The sequence below is a fragment of the Carassius gibelio genome, chromosome A2 (assembly GCF_023724105.1).
Source record: "Carassius gibelio isolate Cgi1373 ecotype wild population from Czech Republic chromosome A2, carGib1.2-hapl.c, whole genome shotgun sequence".
Lineage (NCBI taxonomy): Eukaryota > Metazoa > Chordata > Actinopteri > Cypriniformes > Cyprinidae > Carassius > Carassius gibelio.
In genome coordinates this window covers 24,985,035-25,002,911 of record NC_068372.1, presented here as the reverse complement: position 1 = coordinate 25,002,911, position 17,877 = coordinate 24,985,035, and the positions used below count along the sequence as shown (strand labels likewise).

The following is a 17,877-nucleotide window of genomic DNA, read 5'->3' as shown; positions in this document are numbered from 1 at the left end:
GCAAGTGATGAAAGCTTTAATAAATCTGTAATGTTTCTTTCTTCTGTAAAACACAGAAGAAAGATCATTTGAATGTTTCAACTGTTTTTTTTTTTTTATATAATGAACGTCAGTAGAGTCCGAAACAACATTGGATCCCATTGGTTTTTATTGTATGGACAAAAAAACTGACATTTTTAAAAATATTTTCTTTTATGTTCCTGAGAAGAAAGTCATACACGTTTGAAATGACATTTTTTTTTAATGAATTATTTATTTTAAGTATCTTTAGAATGAACTGAAAATATATGTTTTTTACATCTTGTTTTATATCATGTAAATTCAAATTTCATCTTCAGCCATACATGTATTCATGATCATGCATATGGTAAGAGAATTACAGGAGTGTGTCCTAAACCCTGAACATTTGACCGTTAAATGTCAATTTGCACTTATTTGACATTCAAATCAACAGATCCAGATCTCAACAACCAATCCAATCTATTTGCATCAGTGGTTAGAAAAGTTGGTCAGGAGATACCAAAGCACACACGGACATGTGCGCATGCTCATGGTTATTAATTTTTATTTTTACTATTCTTTTCCTATCTGTTTGCAGACATATATCGGCTCTATTTTAGCAGCAGTAAACCCTTATCAGAGTCTGTCAGATCTGTATGATGCCACAGCCATAGAACGATACAGTCGACATCACCTGGGCGAAATCCCTCCTCACATCTATGCCATTGCTAACGAGTGCTACAGATCACTGTGGAAGCGCTCCAACAACCAGTGTGTGCTCATCAGGTATGTTTCTGTATTGCATTGCACACCGTTATGCATTTAACTAACCAGTGGTTCCTGCAGGCTTCATTTCAACTGCTCTGTTTTTTTTTCATTTTCGACTCTCTAATTTTCTTTTAATTATCAGACAGTCTGACTATATAGTTTTCTGCCGTGACTTTAACTCTCAAGTCTGACCTCTTGCTAAGGTGTGAGGTCAAACTCATGGCTGCCCGGCAGCACTCATTACACAAGCATGCATAGGTTAAAGGTGGCAGACTGCTGTTTTTGTTCTTTGCACTGCAGATTTCTCATTGGCTTTAGTGAGAGAGAGCCAATACAAATTGGCAGAATACCTGACCGCTGTGGCCAAGCCTAGACTAAGAAAAGCCCTGAGCATGTACAGACTCAGCAAACATGCGACATTGATAGGACTACCAAAATGAGACAGGCTTTTCTATTACTGCACAAAAATCGAGCTAGAAACCGAAGTGTACTTCTTAACTACAGCTGTATCTACAGTACACACAATGTGAGAATGCTTTCTTTTGCGATTTTTACAAACTTCAACAGAATTTCAATGGAAATCTAATACTTCCTAACTCCCAGACCTGCAGGATGAAACCACAGCAAGCACAAACAAGCCTTGCCTCATGAAAAGGGCAAGCAGTAGGACACAAACAAAACACTGAAAGTAACTTTGCACAGGCAAAAAATATTTGTATATTTAGGAACAACAATTTTTCAGTGATATCTTTACTTTTCTATAATATGGTACATGTCCTGTGACATTTCCATAAGGCACAAATCTCTTTCTCTGTTGTTAAAACTATGAGATAAACTATAATATTTAATAATTTATAATTAACCTAGAATGAAAAATATCAAATTTTACACACTTTGAATGTCTCTATTCCCCTTAAATGATTTATTTATTTATTTTGGTCTGTCCCACAGCAATTTATAAAACAAGTCTGTTGTGCTCAACAAGGCTGCATTTATTTAATTGAATAATAAAACAATTTAAGATAACATTTTTCTGTTGTAATATATTTTAAAATGCGATTTATTCCTCTGATGGCAAAGTTGAATTATCAGCAGCCATTACTCCAGTCTTTACATGATCCTTCAGAAATCATTCTAATATGATGATTTGCTTCTCAATAAATATTTCTTAATGTTGTCAATGTTAAAAACAGTTGTGCTGCTTAATATTTTTGTGGAAATCGTGATACTTTTTTTTTTTTAGGATACTCTGATACATTTTTTGTAACAATGTAAGTCCTTACTCTCACGTTTGGGTCAATTTAATATGCCCTATTAATTTCTTAGAAAAAAAAGAACAGTAAACTTCTTGAACAGTGATGTTCATGTATTTGTATATGGAATATTTATTGCTTGAACAATGTGTTAGTTCATTATTGGGCCAGTAAAGCTTGAAATTATCTCGAAAGGCTCCTTGAATAAGAGCCAGAATGTAACAGCCCTCTGCTGGCGACATCAGCTCATTACAACTTTCAGCTAATATTCATCAACCAGCACTGATATTTTCTTTGTGTGTGTCAGTGGGGAGAGTGGAGCAGGTAAAACTGAGAGCACGAAGATGATTCTGCGCTTTCTGTCTGCAATGAGTCAGCAAAGTGTGGCTCTCTCAACTGCAAAGAGAGCATCATCTCATGTAGAGGAGGCAATTCTGGAGAGCAGGTTTGTACATATATTAAATAACTCAAAACACTCCATATAAACAGTGTGCTCACTCATATGCATGAATGCATCTGTCTCTCTGTCTCTGTAGTCCAATAATGGAGGCCTTTGGAAATGCTAAAACAGTTCATAATAACAACTCCAGTCGCTTTGGGAAATTCATCCAGCTTCATTTCAGCCAGCATGGAAACATCCAGGGAGGAAGAATCACAGACTGTATCCTCTGTTTGGATTGTTGGATGTGTTGTTTGGATGTGTCAACTGTTAGTTCACGTCTTTAGCTTTATTTTATTACCTGTGCTGTGATAGTGTCTCTTTCTTGCATTTGCCTTGACTTCATTTTTTTCATCAACCAGACCTTTTAGAAAAGGTGAGTTTCTTATATTCATGAAACTTTTGCATGTATGATTGTGTCCGGGCATCTGTGTCATTTATGTGGGTCACTGATCATGTCTTTGTTTGACTCTTATTGTCTGTGTTTCTCTCAGAATCGCGTTGTGCGTCAAAATCCTGGGGAAAGAAATTATCACATATTCTACGCTCTGCTGGCCGGAACCAGCGCAGAACAGAGGGGTATATATCTGAACAAATTAATTTATGTTTTGTTGACACCAGTTTTATTTTAGTATCATTGAGGCAGTGCTATAGTATTTGGATTTTGCAGTTAGCTGAAATAGAAAAAGGTTACGATTATATTTTATGTTATTTCAGTTAACAATATTTAATTTCAAGTAATAATTTTTTTTGGTTTTAGTTACTATAGATTAATACAGCAATCCTGGTTAAACACTAATACATAAATTAGCTTTCAAGTCCAAATTGTGATAGATGGCTTTGCTATCCTTTTGTTTGCAAAACTGTGTTGAGATTTCTTTTCAGTTTAGGCACCTTTTGGTGCTGTCACGGTCAGATGAGACAGAGGTCAGGAGGTTATAGTATCACAGGGAATCAGTGCTGTTTGTTACACAGTATCAGTTTGTTTAAGATCTGTGTTTGTCGCTCTCACTCATTTTCTCACAGAGTCGTTCTCCCTTTGCCCTCCGGAGAGCTTTCACTATCTGGGTCTGTCTGGATGTGTGAAGGACAAAGCCATTAATGATACAGAAACTTTTCAGGAAGTGCTGGTAAGACAGTCACAACATCATATGATTACTATTAAGTACCATTTACATTTTTACTATTTTCTCAGGATACTTTCTACTTTCTCTATTTTTTAAGGATTATTTAATGAATCAAAGTTCAAAGAAACAGCATTTCTTTGAAATATACATTTTTGTAGCTCCCTGAAAGTCTTTACTAAAAGTATAAATTTCTTTAATAAAATTGTATTGACCTCAAACTTTTGAACAAGTGTATAAATGTATTAATACTGTTGTCTTGTGTTTTAATGCTGGTTGACTGTGTTTTGTGTGTTAGAATGCTCTGAGGACAATGCAGTTTGGAGAAGAGAACATCAAGGAGGTGTTGAGGCTCCTGTCAGGAATCCTGCATGTGGGAAACATTGAGTTTTTAACAGCAGGTGGAGCACAGGTCTGCTCTAAATCAGGTAAGCGCTCCTCCACTCTCCGCTCTGTTTTTCTTTGACCTGATTGTTGAACTTATGATTGATTAGTATAGATTGCTGGTATGAACTGCATTACATTTATATTAATATGTAAATGCAAAATATGTATATGTTTAGCTCTCAGTAAAGCTGCAGATCTTTTGGGGTTGGATTGTGCCCAGTTGGCTGAAGTTTTGACCCACAGATCCATGATCCTCAGAGGAGAAGAGATCAGCACACCTCTCACTGTAGAACAGGTGGTTTCCCATCAAACACCACAACTTAACTTCTTAACACAATATTTACAAACACTTTTCAATTCAGTACCAGCATATTACTGCTAAGTGTAAGAAAATCACTGAGAGAATGAGTAAATAAATAGTATGAGATTGAGAAAATCAGCAAGATAATACATGATACCAACAGTCAAGTCACACTTGAAAATCAGGGTTACAAATCGGTGGAAAACGTTTGGTAAATTTCCGGAAACATTCCATAATTTTGGAAAACTTTTGGAAACAGCACAGATATCATCAGAATTATTCTGTACTCAACAAAAACATGTCTAGAAACTCTCTCTCCCTCTAGAGGACTTCACGTGTAACTGCATTCTGTTAATAAACATTTCACCTTTCTCACTCCACCTTTTTATCACTGTATGCATAGAGAGGACAACATCTGTATAAGGTCTCACAAACATCCCATCACAAGATGTGTTTGCTTTATTTAATTCATATTTGAATAAATATATAACATTTATAATTAAACATAACTACAGAGCTTTTGACACACACACACACACACACACAAAACAAGTAAGTGGAAGACTGAAATTGACTGAAGTGGAAGTGGAAGACTGAAACCTTTATATATATATATATATATATATATATATATATATATATATATATATATATATTTCCCCCCAGATTAATCAAATGTAAACCTTAATTAAGTATATTTAAGTAAAGTAAAGCTTTATTCTTTGTAGTCAGAATAATAACACAAATATGCCTGTGCGTGTATCAGGCAGTGGACTCGCGGGACTCTATGGCGATGGCTCTGTACTCTCAGTGCTTTACTTGGATCATTCGTAAATTGAACAACCGTATCAACGGCAGTGAAGACTTCCGATCCATCGGCATCCTGGACATCTTCGGATTTGAGAACTTTGAGGTGAGAGCCATTATGATGAGTTTTGAACCTGCTGGTCATGACGAGTGTTATTCTATTCTTTCTGCTTGATGTTTTTCTTCCTCTTCTCAGGTGAACCGGTTTGAGCAGTTTAACATTAACTATGCAAACGAGAAGCTTCAGGAGTATTTCAACAAGCACATTTTCTCTCTAGAACAACTTGAGTACAACAAGTAAGTAAGGTCATTACAAATTTGAACACTTCACCGACAGCAAAACTCACTTCGAAGGCAACCAAGGCACACGGCAAACATCTAATTCTCTGCCATTTATTTCTTCGTGTTTGTTTGTGTTCATAGAGAAGGGCTGGTCTGGGATGATGTCAACTGGATGGACAACGGAGAGTGCCTTGATCTCATAGAGAAGGTAAAAACACAAACACAGACCCATTTAGAATTAAACACTGTCTACATTCTGACGCTATGTATCTGAGTCTGTCTGTGCGTGTGATTTCTCTGCAGAAGTTGGGTTTGCTCGCTCTCATGAATGAGGAGAGCCATTTTCCTAAAGGCACTGACGGCACGTTGTTGGAGAAACTCCATAGCCAGCATGCTGTAGGTCATACACAGACATCATCATTTTTCTGAAGGGCAGCAGGTTTACATGAATAAGAGCTGTAAGCAAGAATGTAACCAAAGAGCCAAAGCAAACTTTTAACCCAACACAGATTTGAATATCGGGCATAAAATCACCCTGAATATTGGAACTGCTGTGTAATCACTAATCTATATCTCTCTCCATCTTATTAGAGGAATCAGTTCTATGTTAAGCCTCGTGTTGCAGTTCACCAGTTTGGAATCAAGCATTATGCAGGAGAGGTACAACACCCCCTTTTTTATTTTTTTATTTTTTTTACTTTTTTATGATTTATATATGAGTAAATTAGCATTTGTAAGCATCTTTCAACAACCAGTGACATTATACTCAGATATCAAGTTTCATAATAGTTTCATATTAGATCATATTTCATAATATGCAGGTACAGGTACAGATGCTGCTTATAAAGTAATATAGCTTGTAATTTTAATGTGCATAGTTTTTTTGTATTTCTTAAGAGTCAAGAGGCATTATTATTTATTAACATAAGCAGTGTTTTATTAAATATATGATTAAATAGACTTTTAATTTAAATAGACTTTTTTAATTACAGCCACTAAGTTGTTGATCATATTAATATACATTAATACATACAATAAATGTAGTTATGAAATGATAACTTTTGCATTTTTAATAAGATAAGTGCATAATTTGGATATTTCAAAACATTTATATTATAAAAAACATTATTTGTACGGCAAAGTTTCATTTGGAAAAAGAAAGATAAATTGTAGTCTCTTCACCTGTAGTGCGCTGGATATATCATGTGTTATGGTATATAATAGAGACATGTCTCAGATTAACATCCTGCTTTTTGTCTCCAGGTTGTGTATGATGTCAGAGGAATCCTGGAGAAGAACAGAGACACTTTCAGAGATGATATTCTCAATTTACTCCAAGAGAGCAGGTGTGTGTGTGTGTGTGTGTGTGTATGCACTGTATGTATGTAGTTGTGTGATTGTTCTCTGTGAGGTCATTTGTTCACATGCTCCTGTTCCATGCTCAGGTTGGATTTTGTGTATGATCTTTTTGAGCGAGTGAACACCTGGACTGGACAGGACACAGTCAAGTGCGGCTCAAAGTATCGCAGACCTACTGTTAGCTCCCAGTTTAAGGTAAGAAACTACAACTCCCATAATGCTTTAGAGTAGGTAAACAGTAACTAAATTTAAATGTTAGTGAAGGTAACAAGATATTTGACTGAATATATTTTACTCTTATTTCTGCAGAAATTTCAAAACATTTATTTAAAAAGTTTAACAAGTCTGTTTATCTAAAGAAAATTCAAAAACTATTAGAGTATTGTCTGTCCATCTTTCAGTTATAATAAAATAATAAACTAACTAAAGGTATTATTTAGTAGATGAAGTGTATTAGGTATAAAACATTTTAACATTTTGTAACAGATTATTTATTTCTGTTTACCCAGAATTCATTGCACTCCCTGATGTCTACCCTTAGTACCTCCAATCCATTCTTTGTACGCTGCATTAAACCCAACAATAGCAAGGTATGTGTCTCACACACAAATGAATGAACATTAAATGTCTGCTTCTTAACCCAAGAAGCAGATTTTGTGTCAGTTTGTGTAACTTTGTATTATGTTCAGGGTGGAATTAATGGTGATATCCAGTTTTGAGTGGTTTCGTTTATTTTGAGAATGCCAGTCGGCTCACATTTATGGGACAGGTTCCAGTGCAGACATCTACAACATATCAAATAGACCCGCACACTATCAGATGGTCATCATGTGTGTGGTTGTATATCTCTCCATTTTCAGTAGCGACAGAAGGATATTACACATCATTTACTCGATGTGAAGATTTAAGTCTCCTTTGAGAGACACAGACACATGCTCTGCACACTTTTCTATTCAGACTGCATTGGACTCGAGGCCATTCAGCAGGCTGCCTATTAACTCTACAGCAGATGTGTGTTTTGTGTATGTTAGATTCTCTTTGTTCACTTGTTTGAGGTCAGTGTAGTGGTGTTAATGGGACGCATCAATTCTTTTGCTTATACTTTTGCTTTCAGATCATGCATAAACTAATCTACGCTGAAGTAAATCAATTTGCAAATTCAGCCTCATGCAGAAGTCAGAAGTATATACTATATCTCAAATTTATATTTACTATGTATACATTATTTAAATTATATATATAAAAAGCACCTCTGGTAAACAAAATAATAATAAGAGAGTAATAATTATAATAGTTAAAAACTGAAATAATTTAAGAGAAATCAAACAGACACGTGATAATTTTTTTGACTTATTATTGTTTCCCTTTTTTCTTTTCAAATAAACTTGACTTATAGTAAATAAAAATATAGATAAAATATAAGCTAAAAATTTATAATTTTTTTAAATTATGTCTATCATGTATAGCATCTATCAATTTATCTGTTTTAAATTTTTAGCGATGTATTTCATATTCAATTCTTATTAAAATAGTTCTTCAGTAAAAAAGGATTATTATAATCATTTATAATATAAATATACAATGTTTTGTTTATTAACTAATTTACAATTATGTATGATATCTCTTTATAAGTCTGGCTTTCTGTCAATTATATTTTAGTTGTATGTCTATGTCTATCTCTCTCTCCGCTGTTCCCCCACTTTATTTGAATGTAAACAGCTGGGGTGGCTTCTGCCCCTTTTCTACCCACAATGCATTTTCTCTCCAATGTCCCCTTCCCTCTTTGAACACAAATTAGCCCAGCATGGGTCTGATCTCCAAGGCAACCAGCAGTGTGTGAATGAGAGCGGAGAGGTTGGGTGTGTGTGTGTATGTGTGTGTGTGTGTGTGTGCGAGCTGACCAGTTGATCACTGGCTCGTTGAGAACATACAGTCGCTCAAAGCTGCTGACGGTCACAGGATGAGAAAGGACACATTACTGTACAGTAAGCTTTCATATATCATTAAACTAAACTGTCAGCCAGTTGTTGAAAAACAGAATTGATGTAGTGATGTTTAGACAGATGCTTAGAGTTTTTCCAGATGTTTGAATATCCATTTGACTGTGACATAGTCTTCAATTATATGAGTGGTCAGATATCTGTTTACCTGTTGAGTAATGAAGATGCTTATTAAAGAGGAGAATTATGAAAACTGTTTGCACTATTCTGATGGTTTGTTTCTTAAAGGGATAGTTTTAGGGATACAGTGAAAGACATTGGGGTCCAAACAACATTGGACCCCTGTGACTTTCACTGTTTGCACAAAAACACTGACACATTTTTCAGAATAACTGCTTTTGTGCTTCTAAGACAAAAAATAGAGAATCCGGTTTGGAACAACATGAGTAAATGAAGATAGAATTGTCATTTTGGGTTGAAATATCCCTTTAATATGTTTTATATTTAGTAGTATTTGTTTTTCTGGGAGACGATTAAAGAGACATGTTGTCCCTCCCCCCATGAAGCACTCTGACATTGATCCTGTCTGCTTTCTCTGACTTGTGCTGCATGTATCAGTATGTTAATGTGCCTCTGACTATAATGAATGATTGTGTGTGTGTGTGTGTGTGTGTGTGTGTGTGTGTGTGTGTGTGTGTGTGTGTGTGTTGGTATTGACCTTAGGCTCACAGATCTCATTCACCACTCATCTCCTCATCTCACTTTCATTCTGGTTCATTCCTCCTTCCACAGAGATGACATTTAGAAGTGGGGATCATAGTGCCCCATTTCCGACCTCACCCCCACACAGGGTCAAAGGTCAGGAGGAGAGGGGGTGGTGATGTCCTATTAAGTGTGTTTGAAGAATGAATCCACTCAAAGCTCAGCCAATCTATATTTGACAGCAGAATAAATTCAGCTAATTTAGATTTTTTTAGAAGGGTGAAGAAACTGTAGAAATGTAAATTGTTACAATGTTTCTGTCTTTCTTTTGCAGATGCCCAATCAGTTTGAGCAGTCTGTAGTCCTCAACCAGCTGAGATATTCTGGGATGTTGGAGACTGTTAAAATCAGGCGTTCTGGGTTTCCGGTTCGGAGAACGTTCAAGGATTTCTGTGCCAGGTTTGTCCCCCAAACACAACAAACTCACATATTTCTGCTAAAAAATGTATTTGTTCTGAAACTTTTTCATTCTGGTTTCCTTTTTTTTGGGAAAATACACAGAGATTTTATTCAAGTTTATATAAGTCTTTACAATACCACTTTTGGCATAGTTAAGTCATTATCCTTTTTTTCAATCCTAACAAGCCTAAATTTTTGGACACATTTTGCACCATTTCACATTTTTCTATTTCTATTGAAATCAATAGATTCACAGTATTCACTCACTTAAAGTCTTGTGTTTAGACTCTTTTGCAGGACAGTTTAATCACCATTTTATTTTTTATTTGTCAGGTACTATGTGTTGATGAGGGGTTTGGTTATGTCAGATGACCCAAAGGGGCGGTGCCTCCTTCTTCTGCAGCTCTATGACAGCAGCAGTGCTGAATGGCAGCTGGGAAAAACCAAAGTGAGCAACAATGTGTATCTTTGTGGGTAGCTGGCATTAAATAGTTTATAATTTTCACAATGCAGTTGAATAAGACAGGTTTAGCAGCATTGCATATAGTGTTCCAATGTATTGTGCATGAAGTTGTATTATAGACACTGAATATTTTTATTTGAATATATATATTTTAAATAAGCTATTGAAGGCAGAAGGTGACTAAAATAATAAATAAGTGGTGATCTTGGTCCTGAGATCACTTTCTCCCTTTTACATTTGAATAAATTCTAACTTGAAAAAAATGTCTTTAAACTTTTTTTGAATGCACCAGCTACCCAGAATGCTGAATAGAATAGGTTTTGTTCAAGTAAAACAGTTTGAGAGATACATTCCTGTACATCTAAACTTAATTTATTGGTTTTCTGGTGTGAATGATGCCTATATATCGGTTGTTTTTAGGTGTTTATGAGAGAAAGTTTGGAGCTGCGGTTAGAGAAACAAAGAGAAACAGAAGTGCTCAAAGCGGCTTCAATTATTCAAGCTCATATACTGGGCTACAGAGCACGGTAAACACACTTACACACAGTGTTGGGGTTAACGCATTACAAGTAACGTGAGTTATGTAATCAGATTACTTTTTCAAGTAACCAGTAAAGTAACACATTATTTTTTAATTTACAAAAAAGTATCTGAGTTACTTTTTCAAAAAAGTAACGGCAGTTACTTTGTTTTCCCATTTATTGACTGACAAGTCTCCTGTCCCCATATTGGGAGAAATTGGAAAAACAGAGGCATTGTGTGAGCAAAATGAATTACAACAGTGAAATGCAAACTCAGAATATGACGCAAACCTGCAATAATTAAATATGTTAAATAACACAAATGTATCTAATCCCATTTTGTTAACTAATGTCTTTGCTGCTGACCTTTATGATCCAGTTCATCCGTACTAATAAGCACAAATTACTTTAGATAAACTATCAGTTGTGCTTCACTGTTTTTGTTTTTACATTTTTTTTTATTTTTATTAATTGCTGAAGAGTGTTGAACCTGAATTTACTTTTCCTTCATTGTTTGGTTTATTCATTACACTTTTTGTTATAAAAGGGCTTTTACATTTGTTATAAATAGAACTTCTTATATTAAAAAAACAATCAAGCCCTGCTCATATTTAAAAAGTAACGCAAATGAAACGCAAAAGTAACGTAACGCATTACTTTCCAGAAATAAAAGTAACTAAGTAACTGAATTTAGGGAGTAATGCATTACTTTTAAAAGTAACTTTCCCCAACACTGCTTACACGTTTATTCACACACTCACTTCCAGTTAGTGCCATCTCTCATGTACTCCCTCTGTTTCTGCTCTCTGCTGGTTATAGGACGCAATACAGGCGGTTGTTGCAGTGCATTGTTGTCATTCAGAAAAACTACCGCGCAATGTATTGGCGGCGGCGTTTCCAGATGATGCGCTGGGCCACCGTGACCCTGCAGAAGAGACTCAGAGGGCAAAGGGCACGACGGCTCTACATTCACCTTTTAGAGGAGAAGAGAAAGAGAGAAGAAGAAGAAGAGAAGAAACGAATAGAAGAGCAGGAGGCGCTAGAGAGGTAGGCAGTTAAATGGCCTGTATTATCTACATTTATGGTTATATTGTTTGTTTCTTAGTTTCTGATTTTCTTGTGATGTTTTTTTTTTTCTTTTTTTTTTCCAGAGAGAGACAGCGCATGGAGTTGGAGCTCCTAGCACAAGCAGTTAGTGAAACAACTGTTTATCAGTCTATCTGCGGAGAAACAATACAAAAAAACTGATTAAAAGAATCTTGTTTGACATGATTATTTATTGGTTAATTTGGATAAAAATTGGTTAATTTTCATTTAAATTACTTTTGGTTTCAGTGCAACATGCATGTGACATACACGCGATAGTCTGTTTATGTAGAAAGTTGGGTAATGCTGTCTTTTCTCTCTGTTCAACACAGGCAGAGGAAGCGCGAAGATTAGAGGAAAAAAATAAAAATGAGCAGATTCAAAATTTCTTGACCGAGAGTGCCACACCAGACAGTATTATACCAGAGAGTAGCCCACTTCAGAACGGCCCACCTGAGAACCCTGAACCTTTCTCTATGGCAGAGAAGTCACTGGTGGAGCAGGTGTTTGATGAGGTGTTCGAGGGAGAGACAAACCAGGCATCACAGGTGGAGGAGATCTTGCGTTTGGAACGTGAGATTGAAGGCCTGCGGCGACAAAAAGAGGCTCAGGAGCAGAGTCTAACCACACAGTCGCTGCATCGTCTGCAGTGGCTGCGTGATCAGGAGCTGCGCAGGCTAGAAGAGGAGGCCTGCAAGGCTGCGCAGCAGTTCCTCACCTCACTTAACTTCGATGAGATCGACGAGTGTGTGCGTAACATCGAAAGCTCGCTGGGAGGGTCCGGAGGCTCACAGCAGGAGGGAGCCAGAGGTGAGGAAGATGAGGTGGATGAAGGGCTGGGAGTGGACGAAGATGGGTTTAAAGACTCTCCTAACCCCAGCGAGCACGGTCACTCTGACGGACAGCGTACAAGCGGAATCCGCACCAGCGATGATTCCTCAGAGGAGGATCCTTATGCAAACGACCGTATGCCTCTGCCCCCTGCCCTGCCCATCATCATACCCTCAGCCTATCATGCTCCGCCCTTCAGCAGTGGCTTCACCTATTCTCACGCTGTTCAGGAAGAGGAGGCGGAGCTAATCCCTCCGGATGAAGATTCGGATTATGATGCAGATGATTGTGATGAAGGAGGCATCATCATGCGGCCTCCCAGCCTCCCACCTCACAATGACCACTGGTCACGTGACCACCGCAGCTCCTTGGCAACCAGCACCAGTGTTAGCTCGGGGGCATATCGCTTCAGCTCAGAGGGGCCACAGTCTTCTGTGAGTTTTTTTTACATGTTATGTAGAGTAAATTTAGGTTTCAATTATATTAGAATAAATATTTTATTAGATTTTTCAATTGAGCTTTTTTATGATTTTTAGTAATTATTCGATTTTCATCAGTTTGGGAATGTTGAGCCCCTTTCACACTGCACATCGGACCCGGCATATTGCCTGAACATTGCCGGGTCGCCTTCTGTGTGAAAGCAACCACATCCCGGGATTGATACCGGCATTGAACCCGGGTCGGGGACCTAGTAACATTGCCGGGTTCAACCCGGGACGAGCTCTGTGTGAACAAAAGCCAGATCTAATGCCGTGTCAGAGTGATGACGCATGTTATCGCGCGACTCTTTTACCGGCTGTTTTGAAGGAAGATCAACGTTCGCGACAAAAAAATATGTGCTAACGAAGCAGAAATCAGTTTTTTCCTCACTTTCCGAACTAAGGCTGAGATCGTTCGCTTGCTTCTGTGAAAATATAACGTGCCTGACGTTTTCGACTCGTACATTACACCCTGATGTCACGTTTCGTTAAGGGATCTTTACCGGTTGTGTGGGGAAGCACGCACATATCCCGGGTAATCACTGGCAGTGTGAAAGTGCAAAATCTAGCGATCCGGGAACAATTGTCGGAACACTTTACCCGTGTATTTGCTGGAATGGCAGTGTGAAAGGGGCTTTGTAGAGCATGGAGAGATCAACACCAAGGTCATAGGTTTGAGTCCCAGGAAAGATATGAAATTAGAAATGATGTACTGTAAATGCAATGCAAGTCACAGTTCTTTTACAATATTAAATTTTTTTGCTGTATTTTTGGTCAAATAAAAGTGGCCTTGGTCAGCATAAGATATTTCTTTCAAAAACATAAAAAAACATCTTACAGATCCCAAACTTTTGAATGGAGATGAATGCTGTATCATGATTTCAAAAGCATGCAATTATGTTGTTGTTTTTTGCTGATGTGCTTTTCTGTTTCTCAGTTTGAGGACAGTGAAGATGACTTCGATAGGTTTGACACTGACGATGAATCATCTTACCGGCGGGATTCTGTTTATAGCTGTGTCACGCTCCCCTACTTCCACAGTTTCCTTTATATTAAAGGTACCTCTTTCTTTATGATGTTTGTTTGATTTCAGAGCTTGGAAGGCAATGTAATAAAATACATATCACTATTTATTTTTCTCCAAACAATTTCGCAGTTAATTTGCACGCGCAAACTTTAGTATTGTTGCTTATTTCAGCTATATGTGCATTGCCTATCTTTGCATTTCATTAACGGAAAGTCTAGACATACCTATAATCTTTGTCATCATCACATGTATGTTGCAGGTGGCCTGTTGAACTCCTGGAAGCGTCGCTGGTGTGTGCTGAAGGATGAAACATTCCTGTGGTTCAGGAGCAGGCAGGAGGCGCTCAAACAGGGCTGGCTGCTGAAGAAAGGTGGAGGCTCCTCTACACTCTCTCGGCGCAACTGGAGACGCCGCTGGTTCGTCCTGCGACAGAGCAAACTTATCTACTACGAGAACGACACAGAGGAGCGAATGAAAGGCATGCTGGACATGCATGAAGCCAAGTAAGACCTCAGGAAGTGCTAAACTTGTCAGTCAAAAAGACAAATTATTTTCTTTTAAAGACTGTAGCCTAAAGACCTGTTCACTCCAAGATAACTTTTTTGTTGTTGCTGTAGAAATGTTTGATTTGAAATGGTACATAAAGCAGCAAAAAGACAACAAAGCATAATTAATTCTGTGTATGTTTGTTCTTCTGTTATTTCTCTCTTTCGTTTTGACTGGTTCTGTTAGAGAGATTATTGATGTAACAGGGAAGGAGAATGGGATTGACATTGTCATGCCAGGGAGAACATACCACCTTGTTGCAGAAACTGCAGAAGATTCCAGGTAAGTGTTTGGTTTATATATATATGTTTTTAAATCGTGTGCTTCAAGCCTTGATGGTTGTTTCATAAATGTGTAGAAGTGTTGAACTGAGCTTTTTAAGCCATCTCTGTGTTGTGTGCAGTCATTGGTTCAGCGTGCTAAGTCAGGTGCACATGTCGACAGAAAAGGAAATTCGAGAGATGCACGATGAACAAGCAAATCCTCAGAATGCTGTGGTTAGTATTACACACAAACACATACACTGAAATTTGTTCATAAGATATTTAGAAAAGATGATTGTGTTTTTTATAGGGCACATTGGATGTGGGAATGATTGATTCTGTATGTGCCTCTGACAACCCAGAAAGGTAAAAACACACACATATACAGTACAGTACTTATATGCACACTCTGTTCTCTTCCTGGCTTGTTGTGTTCATTGTTTTACATTTAAATTATTATATACTGTGTCTTTAACTTGTTTCTTTATTGCTACATTTGATCTAAGAGCTGTTTTTTACTACACTTTGTGTACTATGAATATCGTTGGCTCTATCACAAATTGCTTCTGGATAAAGGAATCTGCTAAATGAATGTAAATGTTTAAACCAAATTTTAACTAGTTTTCCCTTTTATTCCGGGTAGACCATACAGTAAATCATACACATTATCATGTACAGACATTAAAATATTGTAAATGTTTATGCTATTTTTCTCTCTTCAGGCCAAATGCCTTTGTTATAATCACAGCTCATCGTGTGCTACATTGCATGGCTGAATCAGCAGAAGAAATGCATCACTGGATCACATTGCTCCAACGCACCAAAGGAGACACACGTGTGCAGGGACAAGAGTTCATCATCAGGGGTGAGAGGTCACCTACTCAAGTCAAAAGCCAAACTCACTTATTTATGGCTTGTCTGAAAATAATTGTATCATTCAGTTCACTCATGTAATAATGCAGTTACAGTTATTGTTTGAGAATGTTTCGTCTCTATTTCGCTCTCCAGGTTGGCTGTATAAAGAGATTCGGGGCAGCAGTCGTGGGAATCTTAAGTTAAAGAAGCGCTGGTTTGTGCTGACTCACAATTCTGTGGATTATTATAAAAGCTCAGAGAGAAACGCTCTTAAACTGGGCTCTTTAGTGCTTAACAGCCTCTGCTCTGTGATCGTTCCTGATGAGAGAGTCTTCAGAGAGACTGGTCAGGATATTTATATGCACACATAAATAACAGTTAGTTCACCAACCAACCTTTACATTTTTCTCAGACACTAACTTATATTTGTTTGTGTGTAGGCTACTGGAATGTGAGCATATTTGGTCGTAAGCATTCATATAGGCTGTACTCTAAGCTGCAGACGGAGGCTAGTCGGTGGGCCAGCGCTGTACAGACGGTCATCGACAGCAAACCGCTCATCGATACATCCACGCAGCAACTAATTCAAGACATCAAGGTAACACACACACACACATATATGAACATACATTCACGTTTTTGTAACATCCTTTTTTTTTAAATACTGTTGTAAATGTTTGATTTCAGGAGAACTGTCTAAATTCGGAGGTGGTGGAGCAGATCTACAAGAGAAACCCAATACTGCGTTACACACACCACCCTCTACATACATCCCTCCTGCCTTTACCCTATGGAGATGCACAGCACAGCCGTGAGTAAAACACACACTCACATATGCTCAAATAGACCCCAACCTTCTTCATGAACACTCTGTACATGCATGTTTTTAGCTGACAAAGAGAGAAGTTATGGCACGCTGCAGGCTGAGGCCCTCAAGCTCTTCAGTGCTCTTCATCAGCTAGAGATGGAGGACAATCCCATCCCTCACATCCAGGGGCTCCTGCAGATGGCTCATGACCTACGACCCCTAAGAGATGAACTCTTCTGCCAGCTCATCAAACAGACAACACACCACCCAAAGCCAGCTGGCCCCGCCCACATCAGTGGCTGGCGAATAATAGCCTGCATGTGCTGCACATTTAGCCCCGCCTCCAGAAGTATTCTCAAATACCTGAAATTTCACTTCAAGAGGTCAGTGTGAATTTTCTGTGTGTGTATGTGGGGTATTTTGTGGTATTTTGTTCTGTCAGGCTGACAGAGTGAAATTAGATCATAAAATATCAAATCAGCACACTACCATTAAGTTTATGGTCAGTATAAGTTGTTTTTTTTATTATTATTAATCTTATATATAAAAAAAAGCCTATGTAAGCCTCATCTAGTAATTAGTCAAAGAGGGCCTTAAAATATAGGACCAACATTAAAATAAATAAAAAAAATTATTTTAAAGTGAATTTAGGCCTCAACACTACAATGTACAGTAAGAAAATTTATAAATAACAAAAGATTACATTTAACAGTTTCATTAAATTTGTAGTGTTCTTAAAGACTTAAAATGAGCCTTAACGACAACAAGAGTAATTTAAATAAAAAAATCAAGGAAATACACAAATGAATGACAATTTTCTAAAATATTAATCTTGTAAAATAATCATATAAAATAAAAATCTTGGCTGATTAAGCCATTAAGAACATACCCAATGAAAGGAAGATCTAACTATGATTTAACTATGTCACAACTGATTAGACTTTTCTGTTCAGGACACGAGAGCTGTACCCAGGCACCGAGATGGAACGGTATGCAGCCTTCTCTCAAGAAGCCCTACGGCATGTGCGTGGACGTGAGTGTGTCCCTTCACAGGAAGAGCTGAGGGCCATACTGAGCAGACAGGAAATGACATCCACAGTTTACTGCCACGGTGGCGGGTCCTGCAAAATCACCATCAACTCACACACAACTGCAGGAGAGGTACGTAAACACATCC

The 17,877-nt window shown here is 37.6% G+C and overlaps 1 protein-coding gene across 1 annotated transcript in view; it reads left to right on the top strand.

Annotated features, from left to right (window-relative positions):
- LOC127934447 (unconventional myosin-X) overlaps positions 1–17,877 on the top strand; it is a 37,961-nt gene that overhangs the window by 16,432 nt on the left and 3,652 nt on the right. Inside the window, exons 4-36 of the mRNA XM_052531839.1 lie at positions 599–786; positions 2,329–2,466; positions 2,558–2,682; positions 2,823–2,836; positions 2,955–3,039; positions 3,487–3,590; positions 3,883–4,012; positions 4,148–4,266; positions 5,039–5,185; positions 5,276–5,376; positions 5,503–5,569; positions 5,665–5,757; positions 5,953–6,021; positions 6,625–6,707; positions 6,807–6,915; positions 7,230–7,310; positions 9,697–9,821; positions 10,155–10,269; positions 10,705–10,811; positions 11,625–11,852; positions 11,957–11,996; positions 12,224–13,156; positions 14,139–14,259; positions 14,488–14,731; positions 14,961–15,056; positions 15,178–15,271; positions 15,348–15,403; positions 15,760–15,902; positions 16,046–16,237; positions 16,333–16,490; positions 16,580–16,703; positions 16,783–17,083; positions 17,654–17,861. Coding sequence (XP_052387799.1) covers positions 599–786; positions 2,329–2,466; positions 2,558–2,682; positions 2,823–2,836; positions 2,955–3,039; positions 3,487–3,590; positions 3,883–4,012; positions 4,148–4,266; positions 5,039–5,185; positions 5,276–5,376; positions 5,503–5,569; positions 5,665–5,757; positions 5,953–6,021; positions 6,625–6,707; positions 6,807–6,915; positions 7,230–7,310; positions 9,697–9,821; positions 10,155–10,269; positions 10,705–10,811; positions 11,625–11,852; positions 11,957–11,996; positions 12,224–13,156; positions 14,139–14,259; positions 14,488–14,731; positions 14,961–15,056; positions 15,178–15,271; positions 15,348–15,403; positions 15,760–15,902; positions 16,046–16,237; positions 16,333–16,490; positions 16,580–16,703; positions 16,783–17,083; positions 17,654–17,861 — 4,938 coding nt within the window. The remainder of the gene's footprint in view (positions 1–598; positions 787–2,328; positions 2,467–2,557; positions 2,683–2,822; positions 2,837–2,954; positions 3,040–3,486; positions 3,591–3,882; positions 4,013–4,147; positions 4,267–5,038; positions 5,186–5,275; positions 5,377–5,502; positions 5,570–5,664; positions 5,758–5,952; positions 6,022–6,624; positions 6,708–6,806; positions 6,916–7,229; positions 7,311–9,696; positions 9,822–10,154; positions 10,270–10,704; positions 10,812–11,624; positions 11,853–11,956; positions 11,997–12,223; positions 13,157–14,138; positions 14,260–14,487; positions 14,732–14,960; positions 15,057–15,177; positions 15,272–15,347; positions 15,404–15,759; positions 15,903–16,045; positions 16,238–16,332; positions 16,491–16,579; positions 16,704–16,782; positions 17,084–17,653; positions 17,862–17,877) is intronic.